Raw genomic sequence first — 17,588 nt, forward strand, 5'->3', positions numbered from 1 at the left:
CAGCAGCCCTGGTCCCGGCAGAGCACGGCTGGCAAGGCCGCTGCTGCCGCCGTCGGGGCCGCCGGCCCTCCACACTCTTTGAGACGCCGGCGCGGGGACCTTCGTGCTCCCTCTAGGGACCGGCGCCGCGTCCAGGTGGCCGAGCCCGCGCTGCTGGAGGAGGCGCCTCCGCGCCGGCCTCACCCCGGGGCCGGCAGGGGGCGAAGGCGGAGCTGGAAGGTCGCCGCCGGGCCCGAAGGGACCGGCTCCCGCGCCCTCCCGCGCCCCCCGCACAGTGCTCATGCGCGCGGCCCAGCCTTTATAGCGGCCGCGGGGGCCTTGCTTTCCGCACTCGGGCGCAGCCGGGTGGATCTCGAGCAGGTGCGGAGCCCAGGGCGGCGGGCGCGGGTGCGAGGGATCCCTGACGCCTCTATCCCTGTTTCTTTGTCGCTCCCAGCCTGTCTGTCTTCGTTTTGGCGCCCCCGCCTCCCCGCGGTGCAGGGTTGCACACCGATCCTGGGCTTGGCTCGATTTGCCGCCGAGGCGCCTCCTCCAGACCTAGAGGGGCGCTGGCCTGCAGCAGCGGGTCGTCGGTGTCCTCTCTCCTCTGCGCCGCGCCCGGGGGTCCGAAGGGTGCGGGGCTCTGAGGAGGTGACGCGCGGGGCCTCCCGCACCCTGGCCTTGCCCGCATTCTCCCTCTCTCCCAGGTGTGAGCAGCCTATCAGTCACCATGTCCGCAGCCTGGATCCCGGCTCTCGGCCTCGGTGGGTGCGCGCCCCTCACGACCCTGGCCCCTTGCTCCGCTGGTTGGAGGCTGGAGCCAGCCCTCACGCTTCTCTCTTCGCAGGTGTGTGTCTGCTGCTGCTGCTCCCGGGGCCCGCGGGCAGCGAGGGAGCCGGTGAGTGGGGGAGCTGGGGTGCGTCCGGGAGGTCGCAGGGGCTGAGCACCAGCGGGTACAAGCGGGACTCAGATCCAGCCCCCTGGGCCTCGGCCCGACGGCCCGAGGAGGAAGGCGCGAAGGTTGGAGCTGCCGCATGGCGCGCCCGCGTTAACCCCTGCAGCCGATCTGCTCTTGCTCACCTGTTTCTCCCATGGTAGAGGGCCCCTGGGGTCCAGTGGGGGGACGTTCTCCCAGAGCACTAGGAAGAACGCCTCCTCCAGGTCCACCCACAGCCCCAGACCCCGGGCCCGCCGAGCGCCGGCAGCAGGAGGTCGAGGAAGGAGGACTCCTTGAGCCTCACCGAGGAGCGCACCGGTCCTGGGCTCTGCTGCGTTTGGGGGTGGAGAAGAAGCCGCCCAGACCCGACTTCAGGTTGCCGTAGCCGAGAGAGAGGGAGGCGAACGTCGCTGTCCCACCTTGTTTGACTCGCTAGCTATGTTTCTAGGTGTAACCCCTATGGTCAGAAGCACTTGCGGTCTCACTCTACACGCGAGAGAGTTTAAAAAGTTTGTACCACGTGTAGAGGTCCGCTTATGTGTGTGGTTTGGTGTATTTTCTACAGTGTAAAAGGCAACGCTTTCCTAAGAGCTACCGTTTGTTTTCCTTCAAAGTAGGAATGAGGGTTAAGTATCCCACATGGCTGTATTTCTCCCGCTCCACTTAACAAAAGTCAGTGTTCGCAACTAAAGGCGGTCGGTCTTGGCACCGGATTCCGATGCCGCCCCCATCTCAGCGGAAAATGGGAGGAAGGATTAAGGCTGTTTGATGATAGGTATGAGGCTGTTTAGGGGTAAGGATTTTAACCTCTCAGCTCTCTAGACTGTTTCAGAGCTAAGAAATGGGCATTGTGCCTGCATCCTTCCTTCTCTTCCATGGAATGTAAAGTCCAGGGTGCCTGTCACCACAAAGGGCGCAGAGGAGGGTGCTTGTCACAGGCAAGGTACTCAGTTGGACAGTATGACCAGAAAGTATTCCTCTGCTTTGGAAAAAAAGGTTTTTAAAATTAATATATGTTTTAGAAAGGTTTGGATAACTACAACTTCCCATGTTTGAAAAATAGCATTTAATAACATTAATCTCAATTTAGTATCGACAGTAAATTCACAAATTAACATGTTGTATTATGTTATCTTGTTACTTGTTGCCAAGAGCTTGTCTCTTCCTAGCATCATTTATAGCAAAAACTTTGATTCTTTGTTAGGCTGACAGTGTAAAACTTGAGAATATTAACAGTGCTTTCCAAAAATGCATCCGCTGCTTGATAAATCTCTTTGGACAGATCTGGAGCAGAAATAATCAGGTTCAATTAAGATAAAAATGCTCTACTCTGAAGGGATTCACTTTTCTGTTTTCTGTCCTTCGGGAGTTGTAGAATGTTGTTTGGGCAAATTAACCCCACGGCTTTAATTTTCTCATCTATAAAATGAACAATCGAGTTAGATAACTTTCTGTGAATCTAAGCATCTTTTTGTTGGCTTCCTTAATGTGTGATTTTAAGGATCTGCATTTGTAGGCTAACTAGGATAAATGGTCCTATGAAGGAAAGGATGGCTTTGATTTGTGCACATGTCTATGAAAATGTTCCACAAAGGCTCGATCCAGATTTACTATCTTTACCTCAAGCAACTAGGTACACAGTGTCATCAAAGTTGAGATTTAAAAAAATTTTTTTTTTCTTCTAGAGACAAGATCTTATTCTGTAACCCAGGATGGAGTGCAGTGATGCAATCGTAGCTCATTGCAAGCTCGAACTCCTGGGCTCAAGCAATCCTCCCACCTCAGCCTCTCCAGTAGCGGAGAGTACAGGCATACATCACCATGTGTGGCCATTTAAAAAAAATTTTTTTTCTTTTAGAAGAGATGAGGTCTCGCTATGTTGTCCAGGCTGGTCTTGAGCTCCTGGACTCAAGCAAATCCTCTTGTCTTGGCCTGCTAAAGTGCTGGGATTACAGGCATGAGTCACCACGCCCAGCCAAGATTTTTTTATATTTCTATAATTAATAAATATTAAATGACTTTTATTTTCTAGTTCAGATATAGTTCCAATTATGTATTTCCAACCTGGTTAAGAACTGAGAAGCCAGGCACAGTAGCACACCTATAATCCCAGCTACTAGGGAGTTGGAGATGGATCACTTGAGCTCGGGAATTTGAGCCTAGCTTGGGCAACTTGGCGAGTCCCCATTTCAAAAACAAAAACAAAATAAAAACCCAGAACTTTGTTTTCACATTAGACTTTTATAGTGGCTGGGGACTATATTAAATTGGAAAACAACCTTGTGGCTTGCCAAAATCTGGAATGGTATGGAACGGTATATAAGTCAATATTCATAACTAGAAGTGTAGAAATTAGGGAAGTAAAACTTAAATCTCACACGGTAGTCTCCCACCACCATGCCCCAAGAAGTCCTAAGAATGCTTACAATATTATCTCCTTTTTCTTCAGCTCCCATTGCTATCACATGTTTTACCAGAGGTTTGGACATCAGGAAAGAGAAAGCAGATGTCCTCTGCCCAGGGGGCTGCCCTCTTGAGGAATTCTCCGTGTATGGGAACATAGTATATGCTTCTGTATCGAGCATATGTGGGGCTGCTGTCCACAGGTAAGCCCAAACACACCAGGGTGGGAAAGAAATGCAAACGTGATTATTTCCTTTCCTGCTTTAGCCATATGGATCCCTTTCCTCCCTGCATTCTTTCTTTTGGTGCCATTGTGGCCACAGAAAATGGATATATTTTCAAGGTTCTCCTGGATATACTTGAAACACCAAATACACATGGAAAGCTTTCTGACAAAAGGCAAATAGCATTACATCTTGATGGCTAGATTGCTATGATTCCAAAACGTTCCTAATCATGTGATATATGAGTTATTACTATGTACCAGCTGTTGTTTTAACTTCCACCACAACTCTGCAAGGTAGGTAGAATTTTACTGCAGTTACAGATGAATAAACTGAACTCAGAGAGTTGTCAAGTATCTTGCCCAAGGTGACTATTGTTAGCAAGTGCCACGCTATCCTGCAGTAGAATAGCCAGTATAATACTTCTAAAAAAACTCACTCCAAGAGCATGTGGTTAAAGTGAGTATCTTAGGAAAATTATTTGGTGCTCTGAATTTCTAAGTTGTGGGTAATGGGATATTACAAATGTGTTCTTATCAACACTTAAGAAGTTCAACAGCACAAAACCATTTTTTCCAGGCAAATTTTGTTCTTGTGTAACCAAGTTTTTAAAAGGCTAGCAGCAGCTGGGAGTGGTGGCTCACGCCTGTAATCCCACCACTTTGGGAGGCTGAGACGGGCGGATCACTTGAGGTCAGGAGTTCGAGACCTATCCAACATGGTGAAACCCTGTCTCTACTAAAAATAAAAAAATTAGCCAGGCGTGGTGGTGCATGCCTGTAATCCCAGCTACTTGGGAGGCTGAGGCAGGAGAATCACTTGAATCCGGGAGGTGGAGGTTGCAGTGAGCTGAGATCGTGCCACTGCACTCCATCCTGGGCTACAGAGCGAGACTCCATCAAATAAATAAAGAAAGAAAGAAAGAAAGAAAGCAGAATCTTTAGATGACTTCCCTGATGAGCTATTTTCTTGATTAATCAAAGCAATAGATACAACATGGCACTATAAGTCAGTGGGATGCCCTGAAAAAGTGTGGATAGCGTCTCAGCTGCTATTCTTGTGTTTCAGGGGAGTAATCAGCAACTCAGGGGGACCTGTACGAGTCTATAGCCTACCTGGTCGAGAAAACTATTCCTCAGTAGATGCCAATGGCATCCAGTCTCAAATGCTTTCTAGATGGTCTGCTTCTTTCACAGTAACTAGTAGGTATAATTATTGTTCTCATTCTGTAATATTCTCCCACCCCCCAAAAGTTTTCTGCTTTTTTTAGCTCAGCCTCTTTAACCTTGATGGAAAAACCTGTGATCAAGACTAAAGTTGACCTATAGAGGTAAACTGTAGGTTAGACTGAGGAGTCAAGTACCCACTGAAGCCAAATTTGGGTGAATAGAAGACAATCTTACTGGCAGATGATGGCAATAGAAACTTGAATTATCTGCAGTCAGAATGCCTGGACACTTACCAAGGAACTGAAAAACTACTAAATTCATTTTTGATGATCCTTTGAAGATATAATGGATAAGCATTTTGGTTCTCTGAAACTAGCATGCAGCAGGATGTTTGTAACTGCAATCATCATTACCCTATTACATTTGTCATCGTAGAGAGCCCTAAATTAGATTCATAATACTTTGGTAAAGAAGGAAAAGGAAAAAAATAAGCTTATTTTTATTTTAACAGAAGGCAAAAGTAGTACACAGGAGGCCACAGGACAAGCAGTGTCCACAGCACATCCACCAACAGGTATGAACTATGAAACCTATCTCCTAGTTGCCCGGCACAGCAACTGGAAGTTATGAATAAACGTGTTGTTGGTAGAAGCTTTTCTTAAAGAAATTTGATACTAAAGAGAAACAAAGCAAATATCTTAAGTTTACTGGTATATTACATATGGAAACATTCATTATGTGTATATTTTAAAGAGGGTCTCACTCTCACTCTGTTGCTCAGGCTGGGGTACAGTGGCGCAATCATAGCTCACTGCAGCCTTGAATTCCTAGGCTCAAGCAATCTTCTCACCTTGGCCTCTTGAGTAGGTGGTACTACAGGCACATGCCACCACACCCAGCCAATTTTTTTTTTTTTTTTTTTAGAGACAGAGGTCTAGCTATGATGCCCAGGCTGGTTTTGAACTCCTGACCTCATGCAGTCCTCCCACTTCAGCCTCCCAAAGTTCAGGGATTACAGGCATGAGCCACTGCACCCAGACTAATAATTCTCTAAAAGTCCTATTTTCTCCCAGATTTGATAAACCATGCCTAAGAACTGGTCAAAGTACCATGAACTTCTAGTTCCATTTGCTTCATTAAATTCCTTTAATTACTGCACTGTCATGTGACTAAAAGGAATGTGTGTCTATTGTAAGAAATAGCCAGGGATCCCCTTTTGTATGACTATGGCAGTTTTAAAGTCAAAGATATTAAGAACATTAGGATTTAATGTTGAGTTCCTGCCTCACCTGTGGGTTTAGGGTATCAAAGTCCTGGATTAGAGGCATATCAAATATGTAGGCCTACATACTGATTTGTTTATTTGTTGGGTCATTGCTTTCCCTAGTCCAGAAAATCCTGAGGAAATTAATCTTTTAAAAAAAGTCCTTTCAAGAATGGCACTCTGTTGTTATGAGCTTCTCCCCATGTGGGTTTCTTGCTATGTAACTGTCTTCCTTTTGTTAATGCCAAGTGCATCTTTTATTTCAGGTAAACGACTAAAGAAAACACCCGAGAAGAAAACTGGCAATAAAGGTAAGAATCAAGATCTCCATTTGGGAAGGTAGCATTTTCCCTCCCTCCTCTTGAGACTGCTAATGAGGGGACTGGTTTGGTTGTTCGCAGATTGTAAAGCAGACATTGCATTTCTGATTGATGGAAGCTTTAATATTGGGCAGCGCCGATTTAATTTACAGAAGAATTTTGTTGGAAAAGTGGCTCTAATGTTGGGAATTGGAACAGAAGGACCACATGTGGGCCTTGTTCAAGCCAGGTACCAACCTTCTTAAAATGGGAGATTTAAAAAAATTATGTATTTATTTTGTAATTGACACATAATAATTATATATACTTATGGGGTACATAGTGATGTTTTCATACATACAATGTATAGTGATCAAATCAGAGAAATTAGCATATCCATCACCTCAAACATTGATCATTTCTTTGTGTTGGATACATTCAAAATCAAATGAGGCCGGGCGCGGTGGCTCACGCCTGTAATTCCAGCACTTTGGAGGCCAAGTGGGTGTGTGGATCACCTGAGGTCAGGAGTTTGAAACCAGCCTGGCCAACATGTGAAACACCGTCTCTACTAAAAATACAAAAATTAGCCAGATGTGGCTGTAATCCTGTAATCCTAGCTACTTGGGAGGCTGAAGCAGGAGAATCACTTGAACTTGGGAGGCAGAGGCTGCAGTGAGCCAAGATCACACCACTGCACTCCAGCCTGCGCAACAGTGAGACTATGTCTCAAAAAAAAAAGAAAGAAAAATCAAATGAGAGGAGATTTGAATGAGTCTCGAATGATGACAAATGATCAATCCTTTTAGTGGGTACATGTCAGTTCAGTATAAACATTTTTGAGTTATGGACACACTGGGTTCCCAAACTGTAAGTTCAGGATCTAAGACTGCCTGGGCAGACTGAGTAGATCTGAGTGCCTCCTTTTTGGAATAAAAGAATTTAGAAAACTGTGTGCTATCTATATAAGAACCAGAAGGTAGACTGGAGAGTCCTGTTGCTTTCACAAGTCACCTCTGTTTATCTACTCTGCTCAATTCCTAATTTCTCTTTTCTGAAGGAAGAAGCAGTGATATGTCTATTCCACCTCCCCATTCTGTTACTTTTTAGCTCTTTCCATATTCTCTTGGTTGGTGATCTGAAGCACGACCTTTCTATTTTATTCATTTAAAAATATTTATTAATTGCTGGCCAGGTGTGGTGGCTCACGCCTGTAATCCCAGCACTTTGGGAGGCCAAGGCGGGTGGATCACGAGGTCAGGAGATCAAGACCATCCTGGCTAACACGGGGAAACCCCGTCTCTACTAAAAATACAAAAAAAATTAGCCGGGTGTGGTGGCAGGCGCCTGTAGTCCCAGCTACTCGGGAGGCTGAGGCAGGAGAATGGCGTGAACCCAGGAGGTGGAGCTTGCAGTGAGCCGAGATCGCGCCACTGCACTCCAGCCTGGGCGACAGAGCAAGACTTTGCTTCAAAAAATTAAAATTAAAATTAAAAAAAATATATATATATTTATTAATTGCTTTTAGAAGTAGAATACGCTTATTATAGAAAGCTTGAAAATACATACAACACAAAAAAGAAATGCTCTAAATCATATGCCCTAGAGATAATCACTATAAAAATTTTTTTTTTTTTTTGAGACGGAGTTTTGCTCTGTCGCCGAGGCTGGAATGCAATGGCGCGATCTTTGCTCACTACAACCTCCGCCTCCTGGGTTTAAGCAATTCTCCTGCCTCAGCCTCCTGAGTAGCTGGGATCACAGGTGTGCACTACTACGCCTGGCTAATTTTTGTATTTTTAGTAGAGACAAGGTTTCACCATGTTGGCCAGGCTGGTCTCGAGCTCCTGACCTCAGGTGATCCACCTGCCTCGGCCTCCCAAAGTCCTAGGATTACAGGTATGAGCCACCACGGCTGGCCCCTTCAGTATTTTAAAGAAATATTTGACTGTATTATTTTTTAAAAGCTCAGACTATTAAAAATGCCCTGCATCCTGTTTTTTTCATCCTTTAGTATTTTGGGCATTTTCTCATATCACAAATATTCATCAAAAATATTTCATAATATTCCTCTGCATGATTAGTCATTCTTTTTATTATTATTTCACTACATTACACACTACACTGTGATGAACATCCTTATATCATCTTTGTGCCCATCTCTGATTATTTCATCAGGTTAGATTTCTAGAAGTGAGGTTCTGACTTACAGCCTCTGATATAAATAGTGAAATGGAGTCATGCACAGTGGCTCATGCCTGTAGTGCCAGCTGCTCAGGAGGCTGAGGTGTGAGGATCTCTCGAGCGCAGGAGTTGAAAGCTGCAGTGAGCTATGATGGCACCACTGCACTCCAGCCTGGACAACAGAGCAAGACCCCATCTCTAAAAAAACAAATAAATAGCGAAATTGCTTCCTAGAAAGGTGAAGTAGTTTAAACTACTATCAGCAGTGTGTAAGGTTGTATAAACAGTGCTATTACAAATATTAATTTCCATTTCATTTATGTTATTTTTTACAAGTGGCTCTGCTCTTAGATTAGATAGAATTTTTTTGGCGTGAGAAGAAAATTTAACTGTTTTTACATAATTTAACCATTTGTCCCTCACTCTTAAAAAATGGGTTCCTTGTTTCATTCACTTATGGTATCACATTTATACCTGAGTTTGAGCAAGTCTATTTCTTTGATTCTTATGCTAATCCTTACATATTTTTTCTACGCTGCTTTAATTATCACAGTTTTATTGCACATTTTAACATCCCATGAGGCAAATTCCCCTGCAGTACTTTTTGTCTTATACTTTTTTCTGACTACTTTGACCCAATTCTTTTTGAAGATGAATTCATTACCTTGTAGACTCACACAAAGACTAGCTTCTTGTAACTTCCTGGTTTGTAGTTTTTCTGTTTTAGAAAGACCATTAGAATAGGTAAACCATGTCAAGTTTATATGTAAGTCAAAGAACAGAATATATCAAGGATACAAAAATGAGACTAATTTCAGAAGTCATAATCTGGATAGTTGAAAAGTGACCACAAGTGAAAAGGTTTTCAACCCATGAAATCTGATTTTATGACCCAATATTCCATCAGGTATGTATGCAGAAATACAGTCAGTGTTCTACTTCTCCCTCAAAAAATCTTGAATAAAATGGCTACTGATAATGCTAAGATCTTAAAATTTTGCACTATGAAATACTGACTCATCTAGAAACTAAACACAACAGATTGTGCTTTGGTTGTTTATACTCAAAACGGTCTCTACTGAACACAGAGTAGTTATATAAAAGTGAGCTGAAATTCCTTTAATATTAAATATAGGAAATGAGATCTCAAAACTTAAAATGCACATAATTTTAAGATCTACAAATGTCATTGTCATTATAAGAAAAACTCAATATTGTAACTTTATTATTCATTTCAAATTTGACCCTTTAAAAAAATGTTGACTGTCACATCAATGAAATTGTTTCTCCTGAACAGAGAGATCTGAGTTAATAGATTCACACTACTTAGAGCCTCTGGGGTCCCACACTGGAACAGACCCTAGTCTCATACCCAGCCACTTCCTAATTTAGTTTAGCTACCTGATGCCCAACTCCGCGGACTTCTGTTAAACCCAAGGCTCTGAGCCAAGCCTGATTTCAAGTTCTCCATATAGTTTAGGCATGGACTTTGCAGCCAGACAACTTGAACTTAAAATGCAGCTGTGTTTCATCAGGCAAACTCCTTAAATGCTCTGAGCCTCAGTTTCTTCATTTACATAATTGGGATAATTCCAACCTTGTAGAGCTATGATCAAATGAGGTTATACATGTGTTATGCTTTTGGCTTATTACCCAGAATATAATAAATCTTCAATATGGCAATTCTTTGTTACACCTCTGAAATATCCCCAATAATTCAAGTAAGGATGCAATGCCTCAGTTGACTATGTACTATGGAATTAAGAAAGAAACTTGTGTGTTGTCTGGTTTTAAAACTGTTTTTTAAGGCATGTAATGTTGCTTATTTTACCTTTTTAATTCTCCCTGAATAACATTTTCTTTCTTCCACTCAGTGAACAACCCAAAATAGAATTTTACTTGAAAAACTTTACATCAGCCAAAGATGTTTTGTTTGCCATAAAGGAAGTAGGTTTCAGAGGGGGTAATTCCAATACAGGTAAGTAGACTTTGATACCTGGGATGTAATATAGGAGAGGGTTATCAGTGATCAGACATGTAAAACAGTATTATACTATTTTATATGAGCAGATATGAAATCCTCCCGGAACTGAAATCTTCGCTAGGTCTGCATTTGATCATCTGAGATAAATTTTCAATTTATAATGGAAGTATACCAAAGTGTTGATATTTCTTATTTTAAAAAATATAAAGCATGGTGATTTAGAATTCTCATATGTTGGATTGACTAGATGTAACATTGGAGAAGTATCTCTTTGTAATGCTAAAAAGAAGTGAAAATCAACAGACTTATCTAATGAATGCAGATGTGGCAGAAAGAATGAGAGTAGTAATACTGTTGACTCTGAAGAGAGACTTCTTAGAGGTACTAATCAGTCACCAAAGGGCTACACAGAGAGCACATGCACAGAAGTGGGAATCAGTTTTGTGTTTCTAACTGGTGATTGATGTGGGGTGAACAAATGTGAGGCTTCTAGGAGGTGGAGGGGGAACTAATATGGTTTGTGAAGATAAATAGGCCTGGTAGATAATTAAACTTTCCCAGCTGATGCATCTGTTACAGAACTGGGTTCTATATAATTCTTTCTTTGTGTGCTCCGCCCCACTGCCAGTTCTAGATATAATTCTTAAACTTTGCAGCATCAAATGCTACAGGGAAACAGAAATGTGGTTTGAGCAGTGGTAAATGCTACTTGTTTGCTTCTTTTTCAAATTTAGGAAAAGCCTTGAAGCATACTGCTCAGAAATTCTTCACGGTAGATGCTGGAGTAAGAAAAGGGATCCCCAAAGTGGTGGTGGTATTTATTGACGGTTGGCCTTCTGATGACATCGAGGAAGCAGGCATTGTGGCCAGAGAGTTTGGCGTCAATGTATTTATAGTTTCTGTGGCCAAGCCTATCCCTGAAGAGCTGGGGATGGTTCAGGATGTCACATTTGTTGACAAGGTAAAGTGGGGAGGGTTATCTTCTGTTACAGTGATGGGTATTCCGTTTTGGACCTCTAAGTGCAGTGCTGACTGCCTGTTATTTAGATTAACTTGTAACATTCAGGATTTTCCTGTTTTTAAGAAGAAACAACTTTTGATCCTTTTGGATATCTTTTATGTGTCTCCCCCATTAGGCTGTCTGTCGGAATAATGGCTTCTTCTCTTACCACATGCCCAACTGGTTTGGCACCACAAAATACGTAAAGCCTCTGGTACAGAAGCTGTGCACTCATGAACAAATGATGTGCAGCAAGACCTGTTATAACTCAGTGAACATTGCCTTTCTAATTGATGGCTCCAGCAGTGTTGGAGATAGCAATTTCCGCCTCATGCTTGAATTTGTTTCCAACATAGCCAAGACTTTTGAAATCTCGGACATTGGTGCCAAGATAGCTGCTGTACAGTTTACTTATGATCAGCGCACAGAGTTCAGTTTCACTGACTATAGCACCAAAGAGAATGTCCTAGCTGCTATCAGAAACATCCGCTATATGAGTGGTGGAACAGCTACTGGTGATGCCATTTCCTTTACTGTTAGAAATGTGTTTGGCCCTATAAGGGAGAGCCCCAACAAGAACTTCCTAGTAATTGTCACAGATGGGCAGTCCTATGATGATGTCCAAGGCCCTGCAGCTGCTGCACATGATGCAGGTAAGGTCCTTGTTCTTTATAGGAGAAGGGAACAGAAAAAACGGTTCAGTGAATTTAGGAGTAAATAAAAATTTAAGCATTTATTTCATTAAACAAACACCTGTGGCTTTACCCAATATTAACTGTCAATGCAGCCCTACTCATCTCATTCTACAGATAAGGAAGCCAACTTCCTGGAAATGACACATCTAGTTAAGTGGCAAGGCCAAGATCCAAACCCAGGCATTCTGGCTCCAGAGTGCACATTCCTAACCACTGTATTGTTGGGAGAATTGCCATGAGAACCATGTCACATTAAGGAAATGTTACAGGGGCTCATATTTAGCTCAAACTTGGACTATATCTCCAAATAGCCAGCTTATAACCTACCATGAATCTGCCATTCAGTAATTTATCCTAGCTTTCTTGTGTATGAAACAGGTAATTGCTCTGTCACCAGGCTGGAGTGCAGTGGCATGATCAGAGCTCACTACAATCTCCAACTATTGGGCTCAAGCAATCCTCCTGTGTCAGCCTTCCAAATAGCTAGGACGACAGGCACATGCCACTGCCCCTGGCTAATTTTTAATTTTTTTTGTAGAGACGGGAGTCTCACTTTGTTGCCCAGGCTGGTCTCAAACTCCTGGGCTCAAGTGATCCTCACACCTCGGCCTCCCAAAGTGCTGGGATTACAGGCATAAGCCACCGCACCCAACCCTAACTATTACTTTAGTCAAGTTTTGTCTGGCATGAGTTTCCTAAGATAAGGTCTCCCATAGACTTTACCTATCCCATCAAAATTTCCTTGGCCAGGTACAGTGGCTCACATCTATAATTCCAGCACTTTGGGAGGCTGAGGTGGGCGGATCACCTGAGGTGAGGAGTTCAAGACCAGCCGGGCCAACATGGTAAAACCCAGTCTCTACTAAAAATACAAAAATTAGCCGGGTGTGGTAACATACACCTGTAATCTCAGCTACTCAGGAGGCTGAGGCACGAGAATCGCTTGAACCCAGGAGGCAGAGGTTGCAGTGAGCCGAGATCATGCCATGGTACTCCAGCCTGGGCAACAGAGTAAGACTCTGTCTCAAAAAGAAAAGAAAAACAACTTTTTCCCCCCACTTAAGACAGTAAAAAAACACTCTGGTGTTATAAAAGGGTATAAAGAAGGGTTTCTTTCTTCCTCACCCCAGCCTTAATATTATTTTTGGCACAGGCCTCATTCCTGAAGACTTTAACGTAATGTGTTAGAGATCAAATAGGCCAACAAAAAGCTAAGATTCCCTTTCTGAGGATATAACTGAGTGACAGGAGGGAAGAATCAGTGGACTTGCTTTTTTTAATACTCTTCTGTACCTCCTTTTCCCTACTTAATCCCTAATGACATAACTTTTCCTTTCTACACATTAGTACCTCTGCCAATGTACTTACATATTTTTACAGATACTGATGAAAGATTATTCTTAAGACAGAGAACACATGCAATTTAAGTTCCACATCTAGCTTATAAAAAGTATTTTTTATACATCAGCAACTAACCTGTGAAGTAAAGACCTGTTTAGTATCATGTTCCTTAATACTTAGCTTACTGAACTTAGAGTTAACAGGATTGTATTCAGGCTATACACTGATTAGGTTGATTAAAGTTCAGGAGGCTGGACTACACCAATATTGATTCGTGAAAATTATCCCTTAGTGATATTGAAAGTTGCAGAAGCCAGAAAATAGGGTAGGATTTTAGGGGTAGATTAACAACAGTTTTTATTTATTTTCAGGGTCTTGCTGTCACCCAGGCTGGAGTACAGTGGTGTGATTATTTTTTTCAAACTGTAATTATATGCTGGGCTTGAGCTAAACGATCTGAATTAGAATGTAGAACTGAAAAGAAGTGAGGAAAACTGAGGGGGAGGAAAAAAATATTTTGACTTTTTTTTTTTTTTTTTTTTTTTTTTTTTTTTACCAGGGAGTGGGAGTCAGGAAAAGGAGATTGGAACAATTGGAAATTGTTCCAAGTAGCTTTTACATCATCTAAACCTGCTGTGTATCTTAGGTATTTACCACTCTGAGCACTGTATACCACTAGAAGGGGGATGAAGTCTTAGATCTGTATAGGAAAACTATTACAGAAACTCCAAAAGTTATAGAAAATTGCACCCAGCATTAGATAGATGGTACTCTACACTAAGAATCTGCTAAAGGAGGCCGGGTGTGTGGTGGCTTATGCCTGTAATCCCAGCACTTTGGAAGGCCGAGGCAGATGGATTGCTTGAGCCCTGGAGATAGGGATGAGACCAGCCTGAACAACATGGTGAAACCCCATCTCTACAAAAAAAATTTAGAAATTAGCTGGGCTTCGTGGCATGCGCCTGTAGTCCCAGCTACTCGAGGATGGGGGTGCTGAGAAGAATCGTTTGAGCCCAGGAAGTTGAGGCTGCAGTGAGCCTTGATTGTACCATTGCACTCCAGCATGGGCAAAAGAGCCAGACCCTGTCTCAGAAAAAAAAAAAAAAAAAAAAGATTAAAATGAAAACTTCTACAATTGGAATTGGGGTGAACCCAACTAATGTATTATTACCCTAAATGTACAGTTGTACTAAAAGCCTTCTAGTAACTAAAGTGAATGGAAATAGAATACCTCAATGAAACTGGTAGAAATTACTCCAGTTTCATAAGATCCCTCTTGGGCAGTACTTTTTAATCACTAGTTTTGCTTTGGGATTATATGCTGACAATTTCTGATTAGACAGTTTGCCAACATAAAGATTGAAATGGAAGAGTTGTTGTCATTATCAGAGGACTAGTCACCATTCCTTAAACAATGCAACCTTTGAACACTTTTACTACTTACTTATCCCATCTCTTGTGCCATTCTTCCTTGCTTTAATGGATTGTGACTCTGACTCCAGTATACTGTTTGATGCAGGCCAACCTCATATGGAAAATTTTCACCATCTGCCTTCACTGTAGGATTTTTAAAAAGATACTGTGGATCATGTTAAAAGTTTTCTTCTATTCCTAGTTTATAGGTGTGTTCTGTCATTAATGGATATTGAACTTTATCAAATATTTCTTATCAGTGATGACTTACCTGTTAATGTGGTGAGTTACAGATATAGCAGAGTTTCTGGTTTGGACCACTCTTTTGCCACGCCTTTGTCACAATGACTGTGAAAACTTATTTGTTCAGGGGATTTAATTGTCCAGAAATTAGTAAGCAGTTTTCGCTGCAACTATGTAACAATGTATGGAAAACATATAGACATAACTCCATATATTAGCTAGACCTGATTTTTAATTCACTTTAAAATGTTTTCATTGTAGGAATCACTGTCTTCTCTGTTGGTGTGGCTTGGGCACCTCTGGATGACCTGAAAGATATGGCTTCTAAACCGAAGGAGTCTCATGCTTTCTTCACAAGAGAGTTCACAGGATTAGAACCAATTGTTTCTGATGTCATCAGAGGCATTTGTAGAGATTTCTTAGAATCCCAGCAATAATGGTAACATTTTGACAACTGAAAGAAAAAGTACAAGGGGATCCAGTGTATAAATTGTATTCTCATAATATTGAAATGCTTTAGCATACTAGAATCAGATACAAAACTATCATATTAAGTATGTCAATAGCCATTTAGGCAAATAAGCACTCCTTTAAAGCCGCTGCCTTCTGGTTACAATCTACAGTGTACTTTGTTAAAAACACTGCCGAGGCTTCATAATCATGGCCCTTAGAAACTCAGGAAAGAGGAGATAATGTGGATTAAAACCTTAAGAGTTCTAACCATGCCTACTAAATGTACAGATATGCAAATCCCATAGCTCAATAAAAGAATCTGATACTTAGACCAAAAGCAACATTCGTTCTCTAACCATTCTGTATTGATTATATAAGCAAAATGAAAAGAGAAACTTAAATGGAACACAGCTCTTTAACATGGTTCAGGTATACATATTTTGACCCAAGTGGATATTTTCTTAAAACCAATCAATAATAGCTAGCTATTACTACAGACTATAAAATCTGGATATAGAAAGGAGTCCTGTATCAAACTGCTTTTGTAGTGTTTTCGTAACAACTTATGACTAAAAATATCACACTGAATAAGAGAGCAGCATTGCCAGGTATTTTTCTATTTCTCTCCTTAATTTTATATGTATATAGATATATTTGGCTTATATTCTAAGTCACCTAAGTACTTAAAAGTTAAGTTGGTATTTACTGACTGCTTATAAACATTTAAAGAAAAAGACATTTCAAATAACTGCAGGAAAAAATATTGTAGTTTGAATATTTAAGCAATAAAACTGCTAGTGAGTTATTGTTAAGCTGGCTTACTTTTATTACTGCAAGTGTCTCCCCTGAGGATATGGTAAAAATTCATGTGGAAACACCAATCTGAATTGTTTTTCAAATCATGTAATAATACCAAGAATATTTTTTCTTCGATTCAATTATTTATTGAGGCCAAGCACAATGGCTCATGCCTGTAATCCCAGCACTTTGGGAGGCTGAAGCAGGACTGCTTGAGGCCAGGAATTCAAGATCAGCCTGGGCAACATAGTGAGAACCCAGACTCTACAAAAAAGAAAAAAAAATTAGCCGGGTGGGATGGTGCACGCCTGTAGTCCGAGCTACTCGGGAAGCTGAGGTGGGAGGACTGCTTGAGCCAAGGCTACAGTGAGCCATGATCATACCACTGCACTCCAGCTTGGGTGACAGAGCAAGACCCTATCTCCAAAATAAAAAAAAAATAAAAAGACACGTTTATTGAATACCTACTGTCCTAGGCATTATACACAGCCACTATCTGGTTAAACTGTATAAGATATTTTTGAGGACTTGTTCACCAGAAATGTTTTGTAATTGACATCAATTTTTACTTAAAAATGCTTGTGAAGTTGGTTCCTATGAAAGGAGAACATCAGGACTCCCTTAATGTGACTTAGATGATTCGCTTACCAAGGCCTCTCCCAAAAGACAGAGGTGCTCTATCATCCCACCTTCTCTGTCTTTTCTAAAGATAGGTCCTATCTCCTCCTCTCATTCACCTAAGCCCCCTGAAAAAGGTGTTAACTGGTTAGAATAATATACTCCAGTAAATCTTTTGAGTCTTACAGTTTTATACCATGCCTAAGAGGAATAAAAGGACTACATACAGGGAGAAACAAACTGGAATTGACTTTTTCACTACATAAAAATTTGAATTTGAAAATAGAGTTTGAGAAGACAACCTCCCCTTTTATAAAATGCTTCAAACATGACTGAATCATGTAACAAGGATAATTTTAATTAAACATCATAAAAACTGGGTTTAGCATAATATGATTTTTCCCCAGTAAGTAGATCAAAAACTCAGCTAGGAGTACAACCCCTTGGAAAATTAAGCTTTAATGAAAACCCAGCTACCAGTCATTAGCCCTTTTAAGAAAGTGGTTTTTTCTTTAATTTTATAAAGGACCAAGTTTTGAGTCACCTGAAGTAACCAGGGAATAGCAGCAAGAGAGCAGAAATCA

At 41.6% G+C, this 17,588-nt stretch overlaps 1 protein-coding gene across 1 annotated transcript; it reads left to right on the forward strand.

The window, feature by feature from the left end:
* Window positions 1–249: 249 nt before the first annotated feature.
* On the forward strand, window positions 250–16,397 carry COCH (cochlin). The gene is made up of 12 exons (XM_054448293.2): window positions 250–360; window positions 687–743; window positions 827–877; window positions 3,366–3,522; window positions 4,612–4,745; window positions 5,224–5,286; window positions 6,243–6,287; window positions 6,378–6,525; window positions 10,334–10,437; window positions 11,178–11,404; window positions 11,580–12,096; window positions 15,397–16,397. Exons 2-12 carry the CDS (start codon window positions 710–712, stop codon window positions 15,570–15,572), a joined length of 1,656 nt encoding a protein of 551 aa, XP_054304268.1. The 5' UTR covers window positions 250–360; window positions 687–709; the 3' UTR covers window positions 15,573–16,397.
* The last annotated feature ends 1,191 nt before the right edge of the window (window positions 16,398–17,588 follow it).

This window comes from Pongo pygmaeus, chromosome 15 (genome assembly GCF_028885625.2).
Source record: "Pongo pygmaeus isolate AG05252 chromosome 15, NHGRI_mPonPyg2-v2.0_pri, whole genome shotgun sequence".
Taxonomy (NCBI): Eukaryota; Metazoa; Chordata; class Mammalia; order Primates; family Hominidae; genus Pongo; species Pongo pygmaeus.